At 38.3% G+C, this 26280-nt stretch overlaps 3 protein-coding genes across 3 annotated transcripts; 1 reads left to right on the top strand and 2 right to left on the bottom strand.

Moving 5' to 3' along the window:
• Positions 1 to 465: 465 nt before the first annotated feature.
• Positions 466 to 3928, bottom strand: fam241a (family with sequence similarity 241 member A). Its single transcript, XM_055053499.1, has 2 exons — positions 3744 to 3928; positions 466 to 2456 (listed from the first exon to the last, which is right to left on the bottom strand). The coding sequence occupies exons 1-2, from the start codon at positions 3840 to 3842 to the stop codon at positions 2166 to 2168; spliced, it is 390 nt and encodes a 129-aa protein (XP_054909474.1). The 5' UTR covers positions 3843 to 3928; the 3' UTR covers positions 466 to 2165.
• Positions 3929 to 5399: 1471 nt separating this feature from the next.
• On the top strand, positions 5400 to 9634 carry LOC129374660 (leucine-rich repeat, immunoglobulin-like domain and transmembrane domain-containing protein 3). The gene is made up of 6 exons (XM_055053178.1): positions 5400 to 5687; positions 6401 to 6865; positions 7473 to 7522; positions 8142 to 8435; positions 8523 to 8582; positions 9318 to 9634. Exons 1-6 carry the CDS (start codon positions 5590 to 5592, stop codon positions 9632 to 9634), a joined length of 1284 nt encoding a protein of 427 aa, XP_054909153.1. The 5' UTR covers positions 5400 to 5589.
• Positions 9635 to 9979: 345 nt separating this feature from the next.
• On the bottom strand, positions 9980 to 25556 carry enpep (glutamyl aminopeptidase). Its single transcript, XM_055053501.1, has 20 exons — positions 24755 to 25556; positions 23952 to 24093; positions 22062 to 22196; positions 21838 to 21958; positions 20637 to 20791; positions 17898 to 18011; positions 17699 to 17833; positions 17308 to 17373; positions 17156 to 17221; positions 16384 to 16544; positions 16222 to 16304; positions 14917 to 15053; positions 14772 to 14827; positions 14536 to 14686; positions 13885 to 13958; positions 13699 to 13803; positions 13411 to 13584; positions 12176 to 12316; positions 10520 to 10601; positions 9980 to 10345 (listed from the first exon to the last, which is right to left on the bottom strand). The coding sequence occupies exons 1-20, from the start codon at positions 25414 to 25416 to the stop codon at positions 10199 to 10201; spliced, it is 2907 nt and encodes a 968-aa protein (XP_054909476.1). The 5' UTR covers positions 25417 to 25556; the 3' UTR covers positions 9980 to 10198.
• Between the last annotated feature and the right edge of the window lie 724 nt (positions 25557 to 26280).

Genomic DNA, 26280 nt, shown 5'->3' with positions numbered 1-26280 from the left:
TTTTAAAATCCCACCTGTATGTTTTAGTTTTTTGTATTTTCAGTCAAAAAGGGAGTAAATATGTGTCAAAAAGCTCAGAAATATAGTAGAAAAAAAACTTGAAATTTTCCAAGTTGAATATTTTATCTAGAAAACCAACTGAAGTTATTTCCCAGGCTTCATTCTTGTAATTTGGCAGATGTCTACTTATAAGTAACCTAATTTGGAGGTTTTCCTCTCCACTGTTCACATACTTTGAGGCAACTCAGTGAAAATGTTTAAATACCGAACACAAAAAAATCACAATCATCCTAAATATGCTAAAATACAAATTGTAAAAAGTTTTCCAACATGCTTAATTATATCCCTCATACAAGGGAGGGAAAAGTGAAACACAGTAAGTAATTTAATCATCTGTGCTTTTGGTTTCACTGTGTGGTTAGACAGCTGACGGTTAAGTTCAGTGGACAGAGCGTACCAGAGGTATATAATCAGCAAACCTTTTATTAAATTCACATTTTAAACCAACATTGCAGTGTCAGAAACACAATGTTCTCCTGTAGGAGGAATAAAGACGTTTGCATCTTTAGTGTTTTTCCTCCAATCTGATTTTTACAACACTGCAAAAACACAAAAGTACTTTTGGTCTGGTATGCAGCGCAAATATCTTTGTACACTTGAAATCCAACCAAACATTTTGCAAGAAACTTCAGCAAGATATAGGACTTTATCTTAAGTAAATAATTCCTTGGTATTTATTAAAATAAGTAGAAGTCTCACTTAAAACATGGAAAAATGTCTCATTGTAGGTGAAAATCTTGTCAGTGGAAAAAGTACTTTTTAGTAAATATTAAGAAATTACTGACTTAAAACATGCTTCAATCTTGCTGAAAAGTTACTTGTAAGTTAGTTTTGTCTTATTTCAACTGTACTAACATATTTGAACTAAAAACTAGAACAAAATACTTGGTAAGAATTTATGTTTTTGCAGTAAATATAGCAGAAAGCCTCATTTAATCACATTCAAAGTAGTTAAAGCTTGCAGACGGTGTGAAGATATGTTCGGTGACGCCTCAGTTTTGACTATTTGTCGTCTCCTAAGAAGCAATAAACACAAACGAAGCCTCCTCTGGAAGCAACTGAGCTCCAGCATTTGAGTTTAAGCTGCTTATTTTTTTATCGGATATGTTGATCCACGTTTGATCCTCATCAGAATCTACAATCAACTGTTAGGGAATAAAAAACAGTGACTCATAGTGAGGCAAAGCTGCTCAGTTTGGCTTCTCCAATTATGAACAGAACCTGGAAAACCAGGACTGATGTGAGGCAGAACTGCATTCAGAACCAGAGAAGAGTTTATCTAGAACCGATTTGACGAAATGGAAGTTTACGCACCGTACACCACCATGATACTTTCCAACAAAAACACAAAATCTTACTAAGTAATTTCATCTAAATACGAGTTAAAACATCTTAATGCACTTGATATAAGAAAACTAACTCACAAAAACCTTTTCAGGAAGAAATAGAAGCTTATTTTCAATCAACAATTCCTTAATATTGATTAAAAAAATACTGGTTCTACTTGAACTTTTAGATCAGTATTGAAGAATTATTTACTCAAAACAATCTCCTATTTCTTCCTAAACAGTTACTTATAAGTCAGTTTTGTCTTATTTTGATATTTGCACTAAAAGCTAGACTCAAAATACCTGGTAAGGTTTTGTGTTTTTGCAGTGAAGCTCCTGAACACAAACAGTTTTCTGTGAATCTATTGGATGGAGGGCGACAGGAGCATCAGGGTGAAACGTAAAGTGGACCGAATATTTTCTGCAATGCACCGGAATGATCGCTGGAAATCAGAAACGGAAGGGGAAGGCAAATACTTTAAAAGCAAACCAGGTAACCAGTTTAGTCATTAAATAGGAAACAAGAAATGATCAGGGTGTTTGGAGGAAATTATCATCTTTGGCTGTTAAAGCAGAGAGCTTCTATCATTATAATTAAAGCAGGAAATAACAGCTCCATTTGATTGTCCAGGGGGAAACCCAAATGTTCGCAGATGAGGGTTTATTTCCACCCTAAATAACTTCAAGCTTCCATGCTCCTCAAAACATCTGACTACGACCCGCCGTCAGCATAAAACCAGTCTGCACCGAAAGAACCCAGCGGCTCCGCTCGGACCATCACTTCTGGATGTAGATGATGATGATGCACAGAGTTCCCACCAATCCCAAAGCCTGGAAGCCCAGGAACCAGAGCAGGACCCAGAAGACCAGCACCACCACTGGCTCCACTGTCCGGTCCCCGAAGTAGACCTGGTTGAAGCCCAGGCCCCGCAGGCACTTGTTGATCATCCCAAACAGAGTCCCCATCCTCTCGCAGTCGTCCAACTGAGGAGCTGGGACCGCCGGGTCATGGGATGGCTGCAGCACGGCTTCGTTTTGGGGGCGTGTTCGGGTCCGGCCGGGATCCATCTGCAGGGATGAAGTTTCATTTTGGTTGAATTTGTCCCGCTCCAGACACAACAATCATCAATTAATGGATAGAGGCAGATTCAGCAGGGCCGGCCAAAACCTTTTTGGGGCCCTAAGAATATTTTCATTTGAGGCCCCTTTTACCAGCATTATGACAGGGCCATGTTAAAAAAACAAAATTAGAAAATTACGAGAATAAACTGACAATATTATGAGAATAAATTCTAAATAATATTTTGTAATATTATGACTTTATTCTTGAAACATTATGACTTTATTTTTGTATTATTTTTATTTTATTCTTGTAATGACTATTTTTGTTATACTTCATTTTCAAAATATTGACTTTATTCCCATTATTTTGACTTTATTCTCGTACAACTTTAGTCTCATGCAAGTTCATTCTCTTCATATCATGACGTTATTCTTGTAATTTTACAATTTATTCTTGTGATTCTAATTTTCTATTCGTATGGCTCTCATATTATGGCGACTCTACCAGTATGTGTGAAACAAACCTATCATTAGCGTTATTTCTAATTAGAATACGTTACATCGGTATTATTATGGCTCTTGGGGGACCCCTGATGGTGTGGAGGCCTTAAGCAGCCCCTTAACTCTCATATGGCTTGGACCGGTTCTGCAGTTCAGACACACACAGTGAGCAGAACTGATTTGAGTTTCTGATCAGATGCTTGGTGTCAGACCAGGAAGTGCTGTTGTTCCACTCAGAACCTCCTGCTGTGGTGAATGCTGAATCATTAACTGGGATTGTAAACGGGTCTTATCCATAAGAAGTGTTGACAGCTCTTCTATGGGACACAGCTTCCTGTTTTCCCAACCCTCCTCCCCGTCACATAAATCTACCTGCTCTTCGGACCCCACCCTCTGTGATAACACCACCTGTCCAACTTGCACCACACTGGTCACTCCTGTGAACATCCCCTGATATTTATTATAAAACTACTGAACCAAGATGAATAACACATAGGCCGAACTGAGCTCAGAAGCCCTCTTGTTACACATGTTTATCAGTTTTACTCTACCCGAACCGAACCGCTGAGTTGACACCAAAACGGTTCAATCATCAAATTTTTCAACGGAGTTCGGACTGATCCTGATTCCTGTTTTAAAAGGAACAAACTCCGAGCTAAAATTCTTTCAGCTGTTAAAGCTCTGCTGTTTTCTGAGCCGACCCAACAACACCACTGAAGAGTTCGGAAGAGTTTCCCCCCCGAGCCCAGAATCAGTTTCAAACAGCAGGTTTTGCTCTGTGGCAGATTTTACCCGGACTGAGTGCAGATCCCCGCGGAAGGTCTGCGCCGCGCCCCGCCTCCTCCGCTCCTCCATGGAGAGCCCGTCTCCATGGTCCGGTACGGCCGACATGTTCGGGTCACAACTTCCAGAACCCGAGGGGAACTAACCAGAGAAAGCAGCGGTTGGAGTCCGCCCAGAGAGGGAGAAGGAGAGGCGTCCCGATTACAGACAGCGAGGCGCGGCGCGCCCCCTGCCGGCCAGGGAGAGTCACTGCTTCTGCTGATATTTAATGACACATCAGCGTTTCTTCAGATCTTATAATGCATCAACTTAATACATTTCTGTTGCATTTTTTATGTTTTTGAGCGCTTCCTAATGTTTTAGCTCTACGTAGTCCATCGCTTGATTTTGGATTCACTGAATATGAACATGATGAACAAACCTGAGACATTTTAGCCCCAGAGCTCCAAAAGTTGCATCAAGCAAACAAGTTTATTTTTACAGCCTCAACTGCAGGACAGCTATTACTGTTTTTAAGTTTTATAACACTGTGGTTTTTATTTTTATACATCCACATTGCCTGTTTTGTGTTTATATAGATGGTCGATTGATGCTTCGTTAGGACTTTAGAGAGAAGAGACAATTTAAGATGTTTTTTTTTCATTCAAAACTTTTGCTTATGGCTACATGTGACATGTTTATTTTAATCTGAATAAGATAAATAAAAACAAATAACATCTGCGACCTTAACCTGAAGGTAATGAAAACAATTTCTTCTCTAGAAAGTTCAATTTTTATTTTAACAAAAGGCAGTTTTTTGCAACCAAAAGACACAAATCTAATATTACTTACGAAATTAGCATCATTCTTTGCTTTCATGCAAACATGTAAGATAAATGACTGAAACTAGCATTTATTTTTGATTATCTTTACATTTTAAAGTGCTGTTCAATTCTTTAGCTTAAATTGGAGGGTCAAAACAGTTGCATGTGGCTCCAGAGGCACAGGTTGCAGGCGTCTCTGTGTCAAAATATCTCTACAACACTTGCCTGGTCTTAATGCACAAAATACATATTTGTTAATGTATGAAAATATAATTCAAATGCTGCTTTGCATGTTCCACAGAAACTGAAATGCAGCTTCTGCAGCAAAGCATCGTCTGTTTTCAAGACTGCATTTAGTTCAGTTTAGAAGCAATCTGTGCTGCAGCATCTGATCCAAACAAAGGAGACTGGCATCTTCTCTGGGGATTAATGGGTCACAGCAGTTCCTTCTACCCGTACTCCTGAGCTCTGTGTTCACATGCAAAGCTAATGGAAGAAATGCAGACAAAAGAAAGTAGAGGAAGTAGTAGGTAGAGAGTAGAAATGACGTGAAGAGGAAGCGATAAGTGCAAACAGAAAAAGAGCTGCAGAAAGATCATGATGCAAATAGGATGAAGTGCAGAGGAAGAGTTGCACAAACAACATAGTTCAACTGTAAGCAGTAGAAACAGAGAAGTAGATGCAGACATGAGGAAGTGAAATTATCAAAGGAACCCCAAAAAATGGGAAGAAAAAAATGATAATATATATATATTAATATAAAGCTTCACACATAAATGATTGAAACAAGAAAAAAAAACCACCAGGCCTGTTTTTATTGTGGTCACTCCTGCAGAATTAATCCAGAGGACAGAGGGTTTAATTCTGCATGGGGCCCCTGCAGGCTCAGGCAGGTCCTCATTGTGTGATCTGCCACTTTGGCACTGAGGTGAGGGATTACAATCCTGACTGTAAGAACTATAATCCCAGCTAATCTGGGATTCCCTTTCATTCTGCGGCATGGGCAAAGATGAGGACTGGGGAAGCAGAGCAGAGGATCCGTTTGATGCAAGATGTTCCTGCTGGTTCTTCTCCACATCCTGCAGTCGGCCGTGACGACCCGTTCCTGCCCGGCTCTCTGTGTCTGCAGCAGCGGACTGACCGAGCCCAGGTTGGGTTTTTAATCATCTCTATGGTTCTGACTGCTTCTGCTTTCTCCATGTAATATTCTATATTTATGAATACTGAGACATTTACTGTGAAGAGAAGAAAAATGTAAAGTTTCTGATTTTTGTTATGATGTTTTCCATGTGTTTCTGTGATTATCTTATAAATTTCAAGTTTTGTTTTTTTCCTTTCAATTAATTTCACAGCTGCATGAACTGTAAAAACAACAAATCTTACCAAGTATTTCTGCCACATTTATAGTACAAATATCTTAGCACACTTGAAATAAGAAAACTAGCTTATCAGTAACTTTTTTCCAAGACATAGAGGCTTGATTTGAGCCAATAATTTCTTAATGTTGATGAAAATGTTCTAGTTCCATTTTACAGATTATTTAATTTATGACAAGACATTTTTCCAATGTTATAAGTTAATTTTTCTGCCATTAGAACTATTTCATTAATGTTAAGGAATTATTTACTTAAATGAAGCTTCTACATCTTGCTGATCGTTACTTGTGAGTTTGTTTTCTCTGATTTCAAATGTTAAGATATTTGCAGTAGAAACTGGACCAAAATATTTGGTAAAATTATGTTTTTTTCAGTGCACAGTTACTCATCATTGTGCACCGTCTATTCCCCAAATGAGTGATGACTTTTTTGCTCTAAAAGATATAAAATAATAAAGCTAAATCCTGACTTTATGACTGTTTGGCAGGTCGGTCCAGTGCAGCGACTCCAGGATGTCGGCGCTTCCTGTGAACCTTCCAGCCGACTCGGTCAAACTTCGCCTGGAGAAGACCTCGATCTCCAGGGTTCCCCGCGCAGCTTTCTACAACCTGTCGGAGCTACGCTTCTTATGGCTGACCTACAACTCCGTAAGATCTGTCCACCCGAGCAGCTTCGTCAACCTGAAGGCGCTGCGGGAGCTGCGCCTGGACGGGAACCTGCTGACCGCCTTCCCCTGGGAGGGGCTCCGAGACATGCCCCGCCTCCAGACGCTGGGGCTCCACAACAACCGCCTGTCCAGCCTTCCAGCTCACGCTGCACTCTTCCTCCCCAACATCACCTACCTGGATTTGTCCAGCAACAGGTGGGTACAGCACACCAGGCTTTTGTCTGTTTTTATACTTCAAGCCCAAGTGCTTAAAAAAGTTTATGTATTTTGGTGTCTGGAAAATTAGTCGTTTCAAAAACTCACACTACCAGGCAATGACCCCGGTAGTCCTAGGAAAGTCCAGCCTGTTTTCTAGCAACCCACGCAGAAAACCTGTTTGGATTTAAAGCGACAGAGGCCCTGAAACAGCTTTTTCTGTAAGGAATGAAGGAAAAACTAAAATCTCATCATGTAATCACAATTTTGTGGGGGAAAAAAATGTGATGAACTTGTTTTATATGTGCAGAGACGAATCCTAACCTGTTCAATGAAGCATAACGGGTCATCTTTTTGAGGTACGTCTCGGCTGTTCATTGATGCTCTCCTTTCCTCAGGTTGACTATTTTACCTGCTGAGCTCTTGGATCTCTGGTTTCCTCTTCCAGAACTACAGGAAGGACCAGTTCAAAGAAAGATCTTAGGCAAGTATAGAAGGACACTGTGGAATCTGTTGATAACTAATCGCTCCAGACAAAGATGCACCACATTAGGCGTCCTTGTTCTACTCTTTGCTTTGCTACAGAGGGACTGGACACTTAGCGAATCAGAAACGATTCCTTGCTGGAGGCGTGGACTCTGCTAAAGTTTAAGCTTTCATCCAATTGCCAGAGCTTGAAACATATGTAATATTCCAGTTTGACGCTAAGAAGATTACCAGAAATTAACTTCACTGTGAACAACAATCGTCTGCTGGCTGCATTTCTCTTACAAATGTGTGAAAACTTTATTGCTATTCCACTAATGTCGAAAAAACATTATTTTACAATTGCAGAATTTCCATTAAATAAGGAGCGCAATGAAAATCAGTTTGTAAACAACATGCTGCTCCGTCATCCTCCTGCCACTTCCTATTATTTTCTTCGTCTTGTTGATCACCTCGACTCGTGTGATGTGGAAAAAGTGTTGCTGTTGAAGTTTTAAGAAATACTGCAACTTCAAAACAGCCGGAAAAAACCACTTCATAAGATAAGTGGAAATGCAGCTATTTCAAGGAGAGATGTGCTGAGCCAAACAAGATGGCTGCTATATTTGGAGGAGTGGCCAAGATGGACTGAATGGTTTAGTTCACTTCCTGTGCTGCTGTTGCTAAAACAACATGAAATCAGGGTCATCATTCACAACTTCTTCTGCCTACTGATTTACCTGGTTTAAACTCTACCAAAAGGAATTCAAGTCAATAGGAGAAATCCCAGAGGGAGCAGTGAAGGGAGATGAGAATCAAGTGGATTGCGTGTGATGGATTTCACATTCAGCTTTTTGTGCACTTTTTCAGCAATCTGAGTCAAACTTTGCTTCTCACTCAGGTCTGCATGACAACCCCTGGCTGTGTGACTGCCAGATTTCCATGCTGACATCATTGTCCATGTCCCTGGGGAGCCCGGTGGTTCTGATGGATCAGGGGCTGATGTGCAGCAGGTCCCTGGGTCAGTCCGGGTTGATGCTGACACAAGCCGAGCTCTCTCGCTGCATGCGGCCCTCCGTCCAGCCGGCAGCCACCAGGGTCAGCTCTCCGCTGGGCAGCAACGTCATTCTCAGATGTGATGCTAGCGGTTACCCGACACCGACGCTGACCTGGATTAAAACCTCGGCTTACCCTGGTGAGCAAAGCAGGGCTACGTTTGGCACTGAAGTGATGCCACAAACATCCGAGTGACTGAATATAAAGATCTGATTTTCCCAAATAGGTTGTTGTAAACAAGACCTCCTGCAGAACACTGAACAACTTCCCAAGATCTTGGAGAGCTGTAAGTTGCCTCTTGACTGAAGCATTAATATTTTTTTCTCTTGAATCTTTGCTACAGTTTGTGCATTGCTTACACTCAACTCTTCACCAATATCAGTATAAAAACACAAAATTTTAACAAATGTTTTTGTTATTTCTGGTGTGAATCTCTTTGTACACTTGAAATAACACAAATGAACAAAAAAAGCACAAGTTCCCAAAAAATTATTTCACTAATATTGAGATGTTTTTTCCATGTTATAAGTAAAATAATCTAAAAGTAGAAAACACTAAACTAAGCTCTGATTCCTAAATTCCTAATTGAACTTTCTCAAAGATTGTTTCTTTCTTCTATATTTTACATTGGCTGTTATAATCCTAATTGCACTGATTGAACAAATGAACGTAGTTTTGTTTTTACATGTTTGACCAAACTTGTGACACGTTTGGTTTATTCTATTGAATATTAGATTTTTAAATTCAGTACATTTATGTAAAAAGAAACATTTTCAGTTAATATAGAACTGCTTTTCTGTATCAGATATCAGTATCAAAGTGAAGCATTCCTATTTGTTTTTTTTAATCAACATTTAGAAAGTATGGACTTAAAGCAAGTTTTGATAGCTTGCTGAAAAGTTACTTTTAAGCTTGTTTTGTCTTATTTCAAGATACTTGCACTAGAATCTAAACCAAAGATACTTTGTCATATTTTGTGTTTTTGCAGTGTGCATCTCAAACTCTCTGCCATGTGTTTCAGTTATGCAGGAATCCCCTCGTGTCGGTGTTCGCTGGTCCATAATCAGCCTCAATGGCCTGTCATACAAGGATGCAGGGGAATATCGCTGCCAGGCACGAAACATGGCTGGAATATCTGAAGCTCCAATCAAACTCAAGGTTATGGGCATCACAAGACTGTCTCGTGTCCCAAAGAAAAAGAAAACAATGTTGTCCAAATCGTCAACAAAGGAAGGCAAACCGCCCCGAACTCCTTCCACCAGCAGCATCAAGGGAAAGGAGAGTCAGAAAATTACAAATGCTGCGCCGTCCTTACAGAACAACACACAGGAAGTTTAAAACCTTATGAACAAAGACCCTCAAACAACTCTACCAATGTTCTCCGAGAAGAAGCACCTGAATGCGAATCACTACGAATCAGCGAATTCAAAAAGTTCCAGTCAACACCGAGGTCAAATCAAAGTAGTTTCAGCTTTCAGAGCTCTTTACAAATTCCTGCAACTGAAAAGTACATTTTCATTGAAATGCTGATTATGACACGCTGGTATATTACCATACTCTATATATTAAGTCATGAACGGTAGAGAATTTCCTTCAACTCAAACAGGAGAGAAATGAACTTTTAGCTTCGTTTGGCACAGACAAGGAGAAACTAACACTTTGAATAACCTACAGGACACAAAGTGATTATTAATAAAAGTATTTTTTATCAACCTCCTTCTTCCTGAAGTGATTCTGATTTCAAATACACATTTTAACAGGATGTTTTAAAATCATGATTATAAATAACGGCATGAAATGAATATTCTCACAATTTCCTGAGCGCAGAATCAGAAACTACTGTCTTTGTTCCACCAGGGGTAAATTTTCTAAGCTTCAGTGGACTGGGTTCTGGTTCTGGTTCTAGGACACATTGCTCCCGAGCCACGTTTCGATCTCGGCCTGGTTCTTCTTGAGCCACTCGATGTTGTTCCTCACCGTCTCCAGCGCCTGCTTCCTGGGCATTTCTCCGGCTCCAGCGTCTGAAGTCAGCTTGAAGAAATTCTCCATCTGAAGGTCCGGAGAGAAAAACACGACGAACAAAGGAGAACAAAAAGAAGTCAAACGACAAGAGGGATGAATTCAGAACCAGTTTAGATGTCAGAGAAAGTGATTTCTCTGATATAATCTAATATATATCTCATAAAATATGATTAGAAGCAGAAAAACACGATGAACTTTGACCTGCCACAGCTGGATCTCGGTGTTGTAGGTGGTTGTGATCTGATTGGGCAGCCGGCCGAGGTTCCTGTCGTTGATGGTGTATCTGTCATGACAGAGAAAACATCATGCTTACGATTTTCCAATGCAGCTTTGATTAAATAAATGATTTAATGCATTAAATCATTCAGGTTCAATGTCTCAGGAGAAAAATAAAAATGTGCAGCAAAGAAAGATTAATCAAGGTGTTTTTATGCGTTTTAAATTAGTTTTAATAACCAAAAATAAAAATGTTCTGCAAGATTTAATACATTTGTATAAATATTAAGGATTTATTGACTTAAAACAAGATCTTAAACATCTCATATAAGTTTTATCTTATTTCAAGTGTACAAATATATTTTGCAGTAGAAACTAGACTTGGTAAGATTTTGTGTTTTTGCAGTGAACACATTGAAACATATTACGTAAAAAGTGGAATATTTGAAAACTTATCATTTGTTTCCAGCATAATCTTTGTTTAAATGTCCCTCACACAGTATTAGAATCACATTTAAGTGACATTACAGTGTGAAGTTTTGTCAGAAGTAACTTGGTGAGCTTTTTAGTGGCATCACTTACTGAATTTGTGAAATTTGTAAGGAAAACATTCGGAAACTAGAAAACCTGACAGACATTTTCAATAAAAAGTTACAAATTTTGTTGTCGTGTTTTAATTTTTTTAAATATTCACATATATTTTATGTGACTGTGACTTGGACTAATTAATTCAGATGATGTTTTGCTGCAGGTATTCTGTTGTGCAATATTATTTTGGCTTCTTTAAGGTATATTTAGTTACCCTTGCTTTCTATGGTAACAATGCCGTCGTCTGAAAAATAAAGACATTAGTAAGAAGCGCAACAGTAGCACGCCTTTCCTAGCATTGTCTTCACTTCCTTGCACAACTGCATTGATGCAACAGATTTAGGAGGTGAAGCCAGAAGTTTCTCTTTTTCTGACGTTAAATTTGACGAAACTTTTCTTGTCAGAATCACCAGAGTAAATTCTATTTATTGATAAAGAGAGAGAGAATGTCTGAAATTTGTTAATGTCTTCACGTCCGAAAACAAAACCATCCAATACTGGAGAAGCCGAGAAGACATTAACAAATAATCGCGACAGATTCTCTCATTGTTGTGGTATTTTACAAATGCAGGAGAAGTTTGTTCTGATTTAACTTCAGACAGTTAGTCATAAACATGGATGAGGTTTTTTTTTTCTTGGCATATGTAATCAGCAGTTTCAGGTGTGAATAGTTAAAAAACAGAAATTTAAATTTGATCTGGACTTTGACAAAAAACCACCTTGGATGAAAACAACTATAACTTTATTGACATCCCTGATCGTTCCCTGAAGGAAATATTTCACAGCTTACAGGAAGCTCCCTACTTTCTCTCTCTCCTGATGAAACAGTCGTTACAGTCTGATAAGTTATCACAGCTTATTAAACTACAAAAAGAGCCGGACGTCAGGTGACTCTGCACATTTTAAATTTTTTTTTTTTTTTCATGAAACCCTCACTGAAGTCCTTTAAAGTAAGAAATTAGTCTTAAGTTTAGAGATTTTGGTTCTTTGGAGGCTGAAACATGTTGATTTAATAAAAATGGGTAAGAATCTGAGTTTGCTGTTGCCACTGACCTCTTGACCAGGTAGTCCCAGTTCAACGTGGTCCAGTCCCAGGCCATGGCCCGACCCACTGCGTTGTATGACACATACCGCACCACAGTGAACAGATCCTGACTCCTCACCACCGTTTCATCTTTGGTGGCCTCCAGGAGGCTGTTGGATAGAAGAAAAGTTTCATTTTCATTATTCTTCACAAGCTTTTTTACTTCATTTTGGACCAAAGATATTCACATTTTGCACGTTTCTATACATCTACTTGGGTCTCTATTGCTTCTAAAATCAAGCCAAGCCCATAAGATAAAAACTTTCAAAAACCTCCGGAAAGTAACAAATCTCCAGGCACTTCCCGTTACCCAGCGACCCAAGCAGAACTCCAGCTCCCTTTAAGAGGTTAGGATGTGTCTCTCTATGGACGATACAAAACAATTTCATTCAATTTTTCATACATTCATGTTCAGATCATGAGATTTCAGTCTGGTTAGTTCAGTCTATTTTGAGCTGCTTTCAGAACAAGATGTTTTAAGGGATCTTGTCACTTTAAAATTAAATGAGCTGCTGCTGGTCATGACCCCTCCCCCCTCACCACCACAGACAGACACACACACACACACACACACACACACACCACACACACACACACACACACACACACACACACACACACACACACACACACACACACACACACACACACACACCCACACACACACACTCCCCAAACTCTACTTTTAGACTGGCACATAAAAATGGCTGCAAACAGATGTGCATTTATACAACCGTACATCTTTGAAAAGCAGAAGTAGAGCTTCCCACACAATCAGCAAGAATGCAGCAAGTGATCGACGACTAAAACACCCGCCTTTTCCAACAACCATTGTATACAGTTTTAAAACCGGTTGGTTTTAAAAACATGCAGGAGCTCAGCTTGGGTTGAGAGGCAACCCCTTGGTCACTCGGTGAGAGGCAGTGCCCCAGCAAACGCCTAAAAGCATAAATGTATTTCTAGAAAACAGCTGTTTTTAGTGCTTGGTCTGTTTGTGGGAGCAGTAGAAACCCAAATGGAAGTACAAAAACCTGTAAAATGTACATAGTATGTTATATGTACACAAACACTGCTGTACTTACTGCACATATTTCTCTACCTTTAAGCCTCCTCAGCATTAAGTTTCTTACAAGTTGCGGTTTGTCCTGTTGCTTATTGAGGAGATCAAACCTTTACGCCATCTTGAAAATGAAGTTTTATTTACTTGTACAGAAGGCCTATGTCCTCCACCGATGCTAGTCCATACAGAAGCTTGTCCTTCTCCTGAGCCAGAGTCGAGTCTTTGTACCTCTGGAACATCTGGTTCCAGTGGTCCTGACTCTTCGATTCCTTCATGCCGTAGCGGTACACCAGCAGCCTCAGGTTCACCGGGACGCTGCTGCAGGTCCACAGGAGTGAAAATACCACTTTTAAACAACAGATGTGTTAGAAATTGAGATTTTAATTAATGGCCCTGCTTTTCTGCAGGCAGGGCTGGATTAATAAAGCTGACCTGAGAGTTTTGTCGATCCACTGTTTAAAAATATTTGATGCTTCTTTCAGTGCGTCTGCGTCTCCCATCTGACATGCAATGCTGAGGACAGTTTCCCTCAGCAACCTGCAACATTAAGCAGACAGCATAATTTTATTACCATTAAGTAAAAATAAAAATAATTACTATTTTGTGTTACTTTTGTACCTGTCCGTTTGTGTACCCTCATCTGTCCACCCCAGTCGTGTCGCAATTGGTTTAACCAGTTCACCAAACAGTTTCTGAGAAAAGGAATAACGTTAATTTATCTTCAATAAAACCAGGAAGAAAATAAAGTAATAAAATAAATAAATTACAGAAACAGGTCAGAGAAAGTCACTTTTAATTGCAACAAGCTGGAAAATGTACATTCACAGAAATGGGTTCCCATAAAAAACATAATTCGCCTTTTTCCAGAATTTATCATTTTGGCTGCTTGGCAAAAAGTTAAGAAGCACTGATAAAAACAATTTGGCAAAAACATTTAAACTGTTAAAATATTTCAATAATAAAAGAATGTCATAATTATTGCATCTGGATTTATTTTTGCAATATTGTGTTTGTATTTGTTTGACATACTTTATGGTTTATTGTTTACTTAATTTTTACAACAATTTCTTTGAATTTAAAACTTTTTCAATTTAATTTTAAATATTTTTCTGCTTTCAGTAATTCTTAGAAAAAAATTGCCTTTGTCACACTAACAGATTTTTTTTTATTTTAAAATCATCAAAGCACAAAATAATAAAAACAGCAAATTAGAAATTCAGTTCGACTCCAGATAAATATCTTCATGTTGTGAATTTTTTTTCTGCTCACCTGAAACTTTTTGTAGAGATTTTCGTTGTTGGACAACATGTCCCGAACGTAGGCGATGGACGAAGCCACACGACTCCAAACGATGTACTCCGTCTCTTCACTCAGGTACTTTGTGAGATTGAAGGCGTTACCATAATCGACAATATCAGCCCTAAAAACGAAACCAAATTTCCAGTATTTATCTTTATTTTGATCTGTAATGTTGACAGGGTTTCCTTCTGTTTTCATTTTCCGACCTTGCCAGAGCAAAAACGTCATCAATGAAGCTCGTTCGGTCGGCTGCATCAAAGGTCTGGTCAAGAAATCAGAACGTTTGAGCTCCGTGGGTGAGTAAAACTGTAAACGTGAGAACATAAAGATCCGATCTATGGACAGAAATACCGTGTGGTTGTCCTGGAGCTGCTGACTGATTACAGTCCACATGCTGTCTTCATGGTTGACTCTGTAGAACCCAATATGGTCGTTATTTATCTTCAGCAGCCCATCTGCTGAGGGCGAATAGTCAATGACAGCATGTTCTGAAAAAGACAACAATCATTGTAATTCATTTATGAGCATAAAACTGTCTAAAACAGATATTTATCCCATGTAGTTATTCTTTCAGTCTCATTTATTCCTGAATCTAGACATGAATTCTACACTGTAAAACAATTTTAGGTGGTTTAGCTTGAAATTAATTCCACCTACTGCCTTGAAAATGCTACTTAAGTCAACAAGAAATTTGTATTGGTTTTAATTCAGAAATTAAAGTTTATGATGTTGATTTAACAAGAGGAAAGTTGTCTAATCATTGATTTTTAAGTCCATTAATCTTGAATTGTGAGTTTTAACTTAATGCGGCAATTTAAACCAAATAATTATTTCACAATATGCAACTAAAACTGCCCTCTTCTAGTTAAAGAGCCACATTTCTCTATTATTTTACTGACAATATTAAGTTAAAATTACTTATTTTATTTTAGAATAATTTAAATTCTTGTTTCAAATTTCATGAACAACATTTCTGATCCGATTATGAATTTAATTAATTCTGCTCATAATCATTAAGTGTGAGAAATTAAAATAAACATTTGCCTTAATAAAGCACCAGGGTCAGGTCAATGTAACACACTTCCATCTCAACATGCCGCTAAGCATTCTGGGAAACAGTTCTCACTCCTTTTATTTTTCTTCTTTCAGTTCTTTTAAGTGCTGACCTAAAAACTCCAGTTTATTTAACTCTTTGAGTTTTGACAAAATGAATAAAAAGTGAACACAACTTAATTTATTTGACTAAACGAGCAGAAGATAGTAGACACAACTAAATGCGGCTCAAATGTTTTACAGTGTAGGCTTCTTCATTACTTTCCAGAAGGTTTTGAAAGGGCTCATCTTCCAGACACAGAAAGACAAACATATTACCAAAAAAATGTCTGGCAGGTTTTCTTAAACGCTTTTAGAAGCAGTGGGAACCCAAATGGAAATACAAAAATCTGCAAAATATAAATTTTACTCAATATGTCCCATTTGAAATGTAAGGCATGCTGTTTTTCAAGATGGTTGAATAACTTTTTCTTTTATGCACATGTTTAGACAATCTGTTTAGATTCATTACACAATTAAAATGACATGTGGATTGTTTTTGGGGTTTTTTTTGTGTCTCAAAACACAAAAGTTTGTCATTTTCAAGCTAAAAGAGAGAATTACCGGCAGTGCTCTTGTTAAACATCGTCTCCACTATCTTGTTGCTTTTCACTGAGTACCATTTGACGGGAATGGTCCACTTGTATCTGAAACCCAGATGTGATCATGATAAATAATTATGATAGTTAGGGAATTGATTTTTCAGTTTCTCTCTGAGGATCCTACTGGAAAGGTGAATCGGGCTTGCTGGGGTCGGCCGAGGGGTCCAGGAGGAAACGCTTCTGGGTCAGTTTGGCGTTTGACTCCGAGATGGTAACATCTACGACCGGATAGCCCATCTGTTTGGTCCAGGTGTCCATCACCTCTGCAACAGGTAAGTTGCTCACCTTCACACAGAGAGAGCAACATTTGTGTGTATGCTTAAAAAAAAAAAAAACTTTTATTTTTGTGAAACATTAACTTAAAAAGAACAAAAGTAAAAGTTCTGAAAGTTCTTCAGCACCAATTTAGGCCCATTCATTACCCAGAAGGTGATATGTTCCCTCAATATTTCTATTCCCTGCAGTACATGCGTCAAACTCAAGGCTTGGTGGCCAAATCTTTTTATGTGGCCCTCCATGTTCCAGAAGCCATTTTACAGCAATCAGTTTTTTGCATTAATGCATAATTGTCAGTTTATTGCAAATTTTTGAGAGAAGTAGTCAAAAACCAATGACCTGCAGTGCCCTGCAGGTGGCAGTGTTTCTTACTTTAACGACACTGCTGCCTCAACCTGACTTTGTATCAAGTTTTATCAATTCTTCTGACACAACCAAAAATGAAAATGAGTTCAACTCCTCTTCCCAACAGGATTGTGTCCAGCTTAACAGTGTTTTGAATCAAATTTTTTAAAAAAGTTGACCTTTTCTTAAATCTGAATGTGAAATTGTATCATATTGTCTAGCTGGAGTTTATAAATCTGCCCTCATTCTGTCATAAAAAACACTTTTCAACATACTTCAGCCAGAGAAGCCCAGAAGTTAGCCGTTTTGGCGTTCTTGAAGTAGAAGTCCTTTAAATATTTCTGCAGGCAGACGAACCAGAAACCACTGTAAGATTAATCTGAATTGTAAACTTTTATTTAGACGTTTTCTGTGATAGTCCACTCACCCTGCAGCCGTCTCTGAACAAATCCCTTCCCATCCAGTCCTCCAGCATGCGGAGAATAGAAGCTCCCTGCAAAACGGTCAACAGTCTAATTAGAAAACTATTAGACTATTAAACTTCGAAGGTTTGCTGGAGAACAAAGCTTTTCACAAAGACTAAGGAACACAGCAAGCAGGTAAGGAAGTCGAGTGGAAGTTTGAATCAAGATTAGCTGATACTTTTCTATATTTATGTGCTCAGAAATTTAAATGGTAATTGATATATTGCAGCATTTCTGGTCCAAATCCACTCAGATATCAAAGAGATTTCTGTAGTGTTGCCAACATCTCTGACGAACAAATAAAAGAAAAAGTACACGCAATGTAACATTTTAAAAGTCAATAAAGGTTTTCACCTTGCTGTAGGAAATGGCATCAAACACAGAGGTGATTTCCGCCGGGCTCGATACGTCCACGATGATTGGATGAGAAGAAACGAGGGCGTCGTTCACCATGACAGGAAGCACGTCACTGATGATCATGATGTCTCTCTGTGACAGGAGACGTCGTCAGTCTGACATCCTCAGAGTTTCACCGCCTCTGCAGAGAACTCACCATGCCCCAAGTCGGCTCGGCCTCTTCGACGCCGATGTACTCGAAGAAACTGGCGAAGCCCTCGTTGAGCCAGAGGTCGTCCCACCAATCCATGGTGACGATGTTACCAAACCACTGAGAGAGAAAACCGACATGAGGATCCAAACAAGGCGGAATGGCAAAAACATTTTATGGCATCCACAAGCAAGGGGGATTGGTATACAAAATAAATAAAAGCGTAGTATGTTTTTTATATATTTGTTAAAACTGTCGCCCAAAAGAACCAATCAGAGCGAGGAAGAGGGTTTTTGAGCTGCCAATCAACTCATGAACTTCCTGAAAAATATGCTAATGGAGGAGAAACAATTCACTGTTACAGAAAAACAGTTTATCTGCCATTATCCGTGGCTATGCTAACTAGACTGAGCTTTCAAAACATGCTGTGCTATTCTAGCTCCAGATTAGCAGATAGTATAGAAGGAAGGTGGAAGAATGGTGTTAAGACCCGCTTCCTGGGTCTGATTGGTTGTTTCTAAATAGCACTGGGAGTAATGGAGATGGCAGAGGAATTCCATTTTTTTCACAGACTGTCTCAAACCACACCGTCAACAAACATGTAAAAAAATATTTTTATTAAAGTTGCATACGTTTATAGCTCCAGCCTGTGTGTCTGACCTCCTAGAGCACAAGTTAACATGTAATTGTAATTTATTGCAAATTTTCAGCAAAAATATTGGGTTTAAGCGATGCTAACTTCCACCTGTAGGTGGCAGTATTATTACGTTTATGACGCTGCTGCCTTGATGTCAAGTTATCGTTCCTGATTGATATGCCAAGAAACAAAGCACGATGCATAAGCACAATTGTCAAAATGCCTTGCAAATATTTCTAAATTAGCACAAAATCTGGAATTTTGATCGCAAAAAACAAATCACAAAAACAACCGCAAAATCCTGTAAAGACTGGTTGATGTGAAAAGATTACTTCAATGTTATTTAATTCTAATTAAATTTTTGCATGAATACTTTAGACATTTTTGTTTTTTATTATTTGTGTTAATGATTTTATTGCTGAAGTTAATAAATGCATTTCTTTTACAATCATGTTTTTGTAATAAATCTTAAATAAAAATAAGGTTTCTACGTAGCTCGAGTTCCCCACTACAATTACATAAGTTGTAATTCATTCCCAGTATGAAACATGGGAGGAAGTTGGAGACCCAGGGAAACTCCATGAAAAAGACCCGAAGATCCAGAATCTTTTTGCTGCCAACACTACAGCAAAAAGAAAAATCATTTAAGTTGAATTTTCTAAAATTTGTCCTTCCAACTTGAAAAACGTCCGTTTTCAAACTTTTCCATGTTGTGCTGAGAAAAGTATTTTTTCACGTTAAAAATGTGCTTTGCCATGAGTTTGTCTGCTAATTGCTTATGTTTGCACTCTGATGGTTTAAAGGTTCATTGCACAGTTCATGTGAGTCAACTTTATTACGATTCATGAATAACCAGGAACAATCTGGTTCAGTTCATAAAAGTTTAAAATTCATCATCTTATCTTCTTCCACTGGTGGATAAATCATCTCCCTTTGTTCATTGTAATAAAAAAGTTAAACAAAACCAGTTTCAATGATTTACAGGACAAATTTGGACTCTGGTTTGGTTCCAGTGGAAGATTTCCATTTAGAGATGAAAGGAGCAGCAGTGGTGAAGTAACACAGAGCTAAAGCTTTTATAAAAGCTGAAATATTATATGTCACAATAAATGATAACATTTTATATTCGCTCTTTGTTGGTTCTGTTGGATCTCAGTGTCAGAGTTGACCATGACATATTATTAGTGACTGGACTCTCTGGACCAGTAAGGTACAGTACATGGATTTCTTTGTTTAAATATGCAACTTCTAATTAGAGTGGACAGAAATCAAATGTGGGTGAGTTGCGGTGAAGAGGAAGACGCTGAGGACCCCGGTTGGAATGAAGAACTGATGATTTAACGAGCCCAAAAAGCACAACAATCCAAGCAGCACAGATGAGTGGAAGGCTAATGCTCACAACTGGTAGCAACTGGAAATATAAAACTGGGGGAGGCTGGAGAAACTGAACCAAAAAAATCTATTCTGAACATTCACAGTCACATAAAGAGAGTGATAAAGTCAGTCTTCTATCACCTGAAGTTCATTTCCACTATTAAAGGACTAATGTCTGAGCAAGAGCAAGGAAAACTATCTTTAGTTGCATTGTTAACTGCAACAGCAAGATTTCAGACAGCTGATCCAGAACACTGCTGCTTGCGTTCTGACTAAAACCAGGAAGATAGAGCACATCACCCAGTTTTATAGATCCTGCTCTGGCTCCCTGTAGCTCAGAGAGAATAGACTCTAAGGCACTTCTGTTAGTTTATAAATCACTGAATGGCTTAGCACCACAAAACATTAAAGATCTGCTGGTTTTGTATCAACCTTCCAGACCGCTCAGGTCTTCATGGAGAAACAGCATTCAGCTTCTATGAACCACAAATCTAGAACAAACTTGAATTAAAGGTTTTTAGCCTTTAAATCAAGGCTAAAAACCCAAATGTTTGATTAGTAGTAACTGGACCTTTGGTCAGTGTATTTAATGTATATTTGCTTGATGATTTTGATAAATGCTATACAAATAACCTTGACTTGACTAGAAGTAAAATTATTTCAAAACCCAAATTATTTATTTGCATCTGGATTCCTGTCTCTTTTTCCACCAGCATGTTCTCTTCTATCCATACCTGGTGAACCAGTTCATGGGCGATAACGCTCGCCACTCGCTGCTTGTTGGAGGAGGACGACTCTTTCTCGTCGTACAGCAGGTTGGTCTCCCTATAGGTGATGAGGCCCCAGTTCTCCATGGCACCGGTACCAAAGTCAGGGATGGCTATCTTATCTGGATCAGAACAGCACAGGGAAGCCTCTGAAGTGACTGCATATGATAAGTTTATTACATTCCTGCATGATAATTTCACTCAGTGCTGCATTGTCAAGCTTTACCTTCTTTATAGAAGTGAAATTATATTACATAATAAAACTGATGTCAGCAGACAGAAAGTAAATGATTTGTAAACCACATTTGATGAATGATGAAGCATTAAATTACTCCAGTCTTCCATTTAGTCGTTCTCTTCCTCTTCGTCGTCTTTGGAGATTTATACCTAGCATTTATAGCTAATCTGAGAGTTTCTAATCAAGATAAATCACATTAAAAACAAGCATGCGATTAGGTGCATGAACTGGACTGAGTAGCTTGGAAATTTAGCTCATTTGCGGAGCTGTTTTTGAAAGAAATAACACTGATTTTATAGGGTTGATATATGAATTATGACGTGTCTTGTTAATTTACAAATCGTAACGCTAAAAATTTAGATAAAAATAGGGATTTTGCTGTATTTGGAATTAAATTACGGACTTTAGAGGGTGTGGTTTATTACAGAAGTAAAAAAAACACAATGAAGACAATATTCCACAGTTAAAAGAGTAAATTATTTCATATTGTATTTTACTTGTTTTGGATTTTGGATATTCGACTTAACTTTTATTTTTCTGCATAGTGCTCTATCTAAAAGTGGTATGTTTTGGGATTCTTATATATTTTAGTGAATAATGAATGGCTAATTTTGTTTAATTTTATGTATAAGATAGGCATAAATATAAGATTTGTGCCATTTTAGTCAAATTGAGTGAACTGTTGCAGTGTTTAGAAATATGGGTAATACATCATTTGTTGACTGAATAAATAACAAAATAAATAAAATAAAATTTAAAAAATGGACTGAATAAAATTGGATTAAACTGGATAGTATATTGAATGAGTTAATGTTACATTTCAAATCAATTCTAATTAGTTTGAAGCTTGTTGATTTTGAATTTCAATCTGGTATTGAATTGGTTTTATTAGGTTGAACTGGACCGTTTCCAACTGGTTTTGAAGCGTACCCAGTTTGGAGATGGAGTACGACATGTTGAAATACTCCTCAAAGTGATCAAAGATGACCTTTGTTACGTTTGCTGCGTATTCTGCAGTTTTTAACTGGCTGGGCTGGGCGTAGATCCTCAACTGCAGCAGAAAACAACAGAACAATCACTGAAAACTCAACCAAAAGTTCATCATTTGTTTGAATATTTGTTTTAAATTAATGTGCTGATTGTAACAGACTTACAGGAATGTTACTGGCAGAGGTTCTTTCCACAAAACCAAACTGATGGACAGCAAAACAAACCAAGTAGGTGCTCATTGGGATGGATTTCTGGAAGGTGGTTTTTAGTTTATTGCCTGGCAGTTCTTCAGGAGAACCCTGGAAATGCAAAGCAAAAGGATTAATTTCAACAGTTGGCTTGTATTGAAGGGAATTCACATAAACACACCAAATCTGGCTTTCTATGACTTCAATAGAAATATATTCAGTTTCTTGGTTTTGTTTGAAATATTAAGAACAATCAATGGTTAGAATTTTGATGCAAAAACAAAACAGTTGTTGATTTCTATTACTAGACAATAAACTCCCAATGGACTTGGTGTAAGGTTACATGAGGAACATATTTACTTTGCTTTCCAAAATTTCAATATTCCAAGTATTTTATTGCCAAACTACCAACTTCTACCAGCGGTGGACAAAGTACTGAGTCAAAGTATTGATCCTACTGGTCAAATAATACTGCAGTAAAAGTAACTGTCAAATTATTACTTAACTGTGCTTTCAGAGGTACGTAGGAATTGAAAGCATTTAAAATTTTGAAGTTTTTCTTTAGAATATTTGGGGAAATTAGCTGCTAATTTGGATAGATAATAAATCATAAATAATAATGCATTAGTCATTTTTTCTTAGCTTTTCTCGGCACTCAATGAAAGAAAAGTGAAGAAAATTAAGCGAAAAGATGCTAAAAGACTCAAAAGGAACACATGGGTTTTACTCGAAGATAAATAAAACACAAAAAAAGCACAATTCAGCATATTTGTTTTCACTGCAAGTTACTGTCTGTGATTCAATGAATTATAGATTAACCACAAGAGGAGATTGATGAGTTTCCCATAATGGGAATTCAATGGAAATGAACCTTTTACCGGGTTTCCTGTTTTGAGGCAAACACTTGTTTTCCATTAAAGCCTTTGGGAAGAAGTTGTTAGACTTGCATCGATGGATGAGGGTGACGTCATCCATGCGAAATTATTTTCAATCAATGTATTTATTCATCTTTAATTGGTGACCCAGGTTTGATTGGATAGTTGTGGTCAGAAAGAGACCGATTATTCACTCAAATTTATCCGGATGTGGTCGACATATTTATCATAACCGGGAGGAAACAGAATCTTACCGTAAATTACCGTATAAACGCGCAACCGCAGCTGCCGGTAGTTTACGTAAATTAGGCTGCGTCCACACTGCAGTCTGAAGTGACCAAATTCCGGTTTTGTTTACGTAATTGACCTGTATTTGATATTTTCATGACAGTCTGAACAACACACGTCGATTTTTTTTTTTAATGCGACCAGGCCTGGATATCCGATAGGTATCATCAAATGTGACGTAACGACCAGGTCGCGTTCATCCGACCTGAATATCATCAATACTCGACAAAATGTCACTGTTCTGCGTCCTGAAACGCTCAAGTGAGAAGAAAATCAACACCCCTTACGGCCCAAAATGAGGATTAAGTTGTTACTGATCTGGCTTCAATCGGACAACAACTTAAAAATCGCAAGCTGTGCTCCACCGTTAGCATCCATATTCAAGTCCACGAACACTTCTTCTTTATGGCGGTTGGCTCTCTATGTGTGAAGTTATTGCGCCCTCTACTGCCCATGCGGGACACTTTCAGGTCGTTTACAGTTCACACTGGAGAACACATACAGGTTGTTCAGATTTCCATTTATTTGGAAATCTGAACGACCACGCCAAAAAAAAAAAAAAAAAAAAAACCGATTTGACAAAAAATCGGAATTGGATCACTACAGGCTGCAGTGTGAATGTAGCTATAGGGATGTTTTTACAGTTTCTTGTGAAACATTTCAGTATTTCTTGAGTAATCCCTGGTTTGGATTGCAGTCCTACCTCTGGTGGCATGTTGGAAAGTGCGCCGTAGTTTTTGTCATGAGTGATGGAGATTTTATAGGTGGCTTTCTTGTTTGGTTCGTCGAAGCAGGGGAATGATTTCCGGGCATCTGTCGGCTCGTGATCAGTTGCAGCAATCTTCCTGGTAGGAAAATGGAGATGTAGAAACTAAAAGCTCCTATCAACATCTTATGACTCAAACTAGACTTGTTATTCTGGGAGCACAATGCACTTTAATGCACCAGGGCAATCCTATGGGACATTATGTTTTGTGATGTTAGGATTTGAGAGTAATAGGAGCAATTATTTCTCATGATATTTGTGTTGTACTAACATAATGTCTTCTATGGATGTATTTTGTAAATATAATGACTGCTGCAAACCAATTTCTCATTGAGAAGCTTGCTTTACGTAGATAAGTCAGTAATATTAATTAATTCATTAATTCCACTGGTAGATTATTTCTCCTGTAATATAAAGAAAATACATTGTTATAAGTGAAATAAATAAAACTAATACTTTTAAAAATTAAAATAAAAAATTATTTACTAAAGCAAGCTCTGATATACTGCTGAAAAGTTATTTATAAGATAGTTTTAATTACTGCTTTAATCTATTTTATGAAATAGTCTTTGTTTAAATCCAGTTGAAAATGTATTACAAAATTAGTTGACAATTATTTAAATAATCAATTAATCATAATTAATTGTGATTAGTTATGATTAACCCAATTAATACTGATTAACCTGATTATTTCAATAAATAATCAGGTTAATGAGTCTTTTTAATGAGTCTTTTCTTACTTGGTCTTCCCCTCCTCTGTGTAGACGACCCTGTAGAACCCCACCACCGATCCGTTGAGCCAGCCCTGGAAGTCCAGACTGAGCACATAAACCTCTCCTGTGTTGGTGGCGGGCAGCTCCTTCGTGGCCTCCACCACCACATACTGCTCAGGTTTGTATTCAAAGCAGCGGCTGACCTCCACCTCTGTCTGGACCCCATGGCTGTCCTGCACCTTCAGCCTGGGCTTGGCGCTGACAAACGTCTCCCTGATGTGCAGCCACAGGTGGCGAGTGGATCTGCTCACCTCCACCTGGATGTCCACTGTGCCTGTATAAGTGTCATCCACCAGGTTTGGCTCCAGGTGCAGGTCGTAGTGGATCGGCTTCACGTAATCTGGCAGACGGAAGTTTTTCCAGTCCCCGCTGGAGTCTGATGAAGCCAGACAGGGCCCCCTATCAGAAGGAGGAGACTCTGTTGGGGCTCCAGTTGGGGCTGCAGTTGGGGCTCCAGTAGGGGCTGGTGTGGATTCAGGAGTGGAGGAGGAGGGTCTAGAGAGTCCAACCCCTAAACCAACAGCCAAGGAGCAAACCACCACTGCTGCACAGATGATGGCTGCATGTTTGCCTCGAATGCAGTACCGCTTCTCCTTTCTCTCCAGGTCCATGGACAAGCTGTCAGGCATGCTAACTCTGCAAACTCCAAACTGCTGGAGGTAAAAAACCTTTGAGCTTTTCCTGGAATCAGGAGCTGCTGCTGGGTTTAGATTAGCTGTGTGAAAGTTTCTCCCTGTGCTGCTGAGGGGAGGAGAGAGGAAAGAGGAGGAGAAGTAAAAGGAGAATCTCACACAGTCACTGAGAGTTTTATTTGGCCCTGCATGATGTTAGGACGCCTCCTTTTGTTAAACATCTACTGTCTGCCTGTAAATCAGCAGCTAGGCTTTAACATGCTGTGTTGTTACACTGCAATAACAAAATATTACCTTTTTTTATCTGGTTTTCATCAACTTTCGAGTTAGGCTTACTGAGTCGTGATGTTCGTATCCTGAAGTGATGCTCCAGTTTTATGTCAAATGTGACAGGAAGCATAACTTGCAAAATTTTCCACTTTCAACTCTTTCATCCCGTCAAGAAACAAATATTTTTCCCAAAAGTTTTGAGAATTATCAAGATGTTTTCTTTTGTTGTTGTTGTTTTTTTTGGCAAAAGGAAGATGGATATTTACGTTTTTTATACCATTTCTGCCCATTCTCCATCTGTTGATAAATTATACATTATGAGCCTAAGTTTCTCTACTGCTACTAACAAAACATCCTGGTCATACATGTCAAAAAAAGAAAAAACTTAGGAGACCAAAACATAAACTTTATGCACTGAAGTGGATTTTGAGTATAAAATGTGATATGACTCCTAAACATTTAGTTTAACTCCTGTTTTCTTTATATCAGTACTCCTATTTTATTATAATCATCATTGTTCAGTCGTTTCTTGTGATTTGGTTTCTATTTAGGATAAAAACACTTTGACAGACTCATATCTGATCCTGAGCA

The sequence above is a fragment of the Poeciliopsis prolifica genome, unplaced genomic scaffold (assembly GCF_027474105.1).
Source record: "Poeciliopsis prolifica strain line A6 unplaced genomic scaffold, Auburn_PproV2 SCAFFOLD037, whole genome shotgun sequence".
Classification (NCBI taxonomy): domain Eukaryota; kingdom Metazoa; phylum Chordata; class Actinopteri; order Cyprinodontiformes; family Poeciliidae; genus Poeciliopsis; species Poeciliopsis prolifica.
The sequence above is the reverse complement of the archived record's forward strand: the minus strand, read 5'-3'. Positions and strand labels throughout refer to the sequence as shown.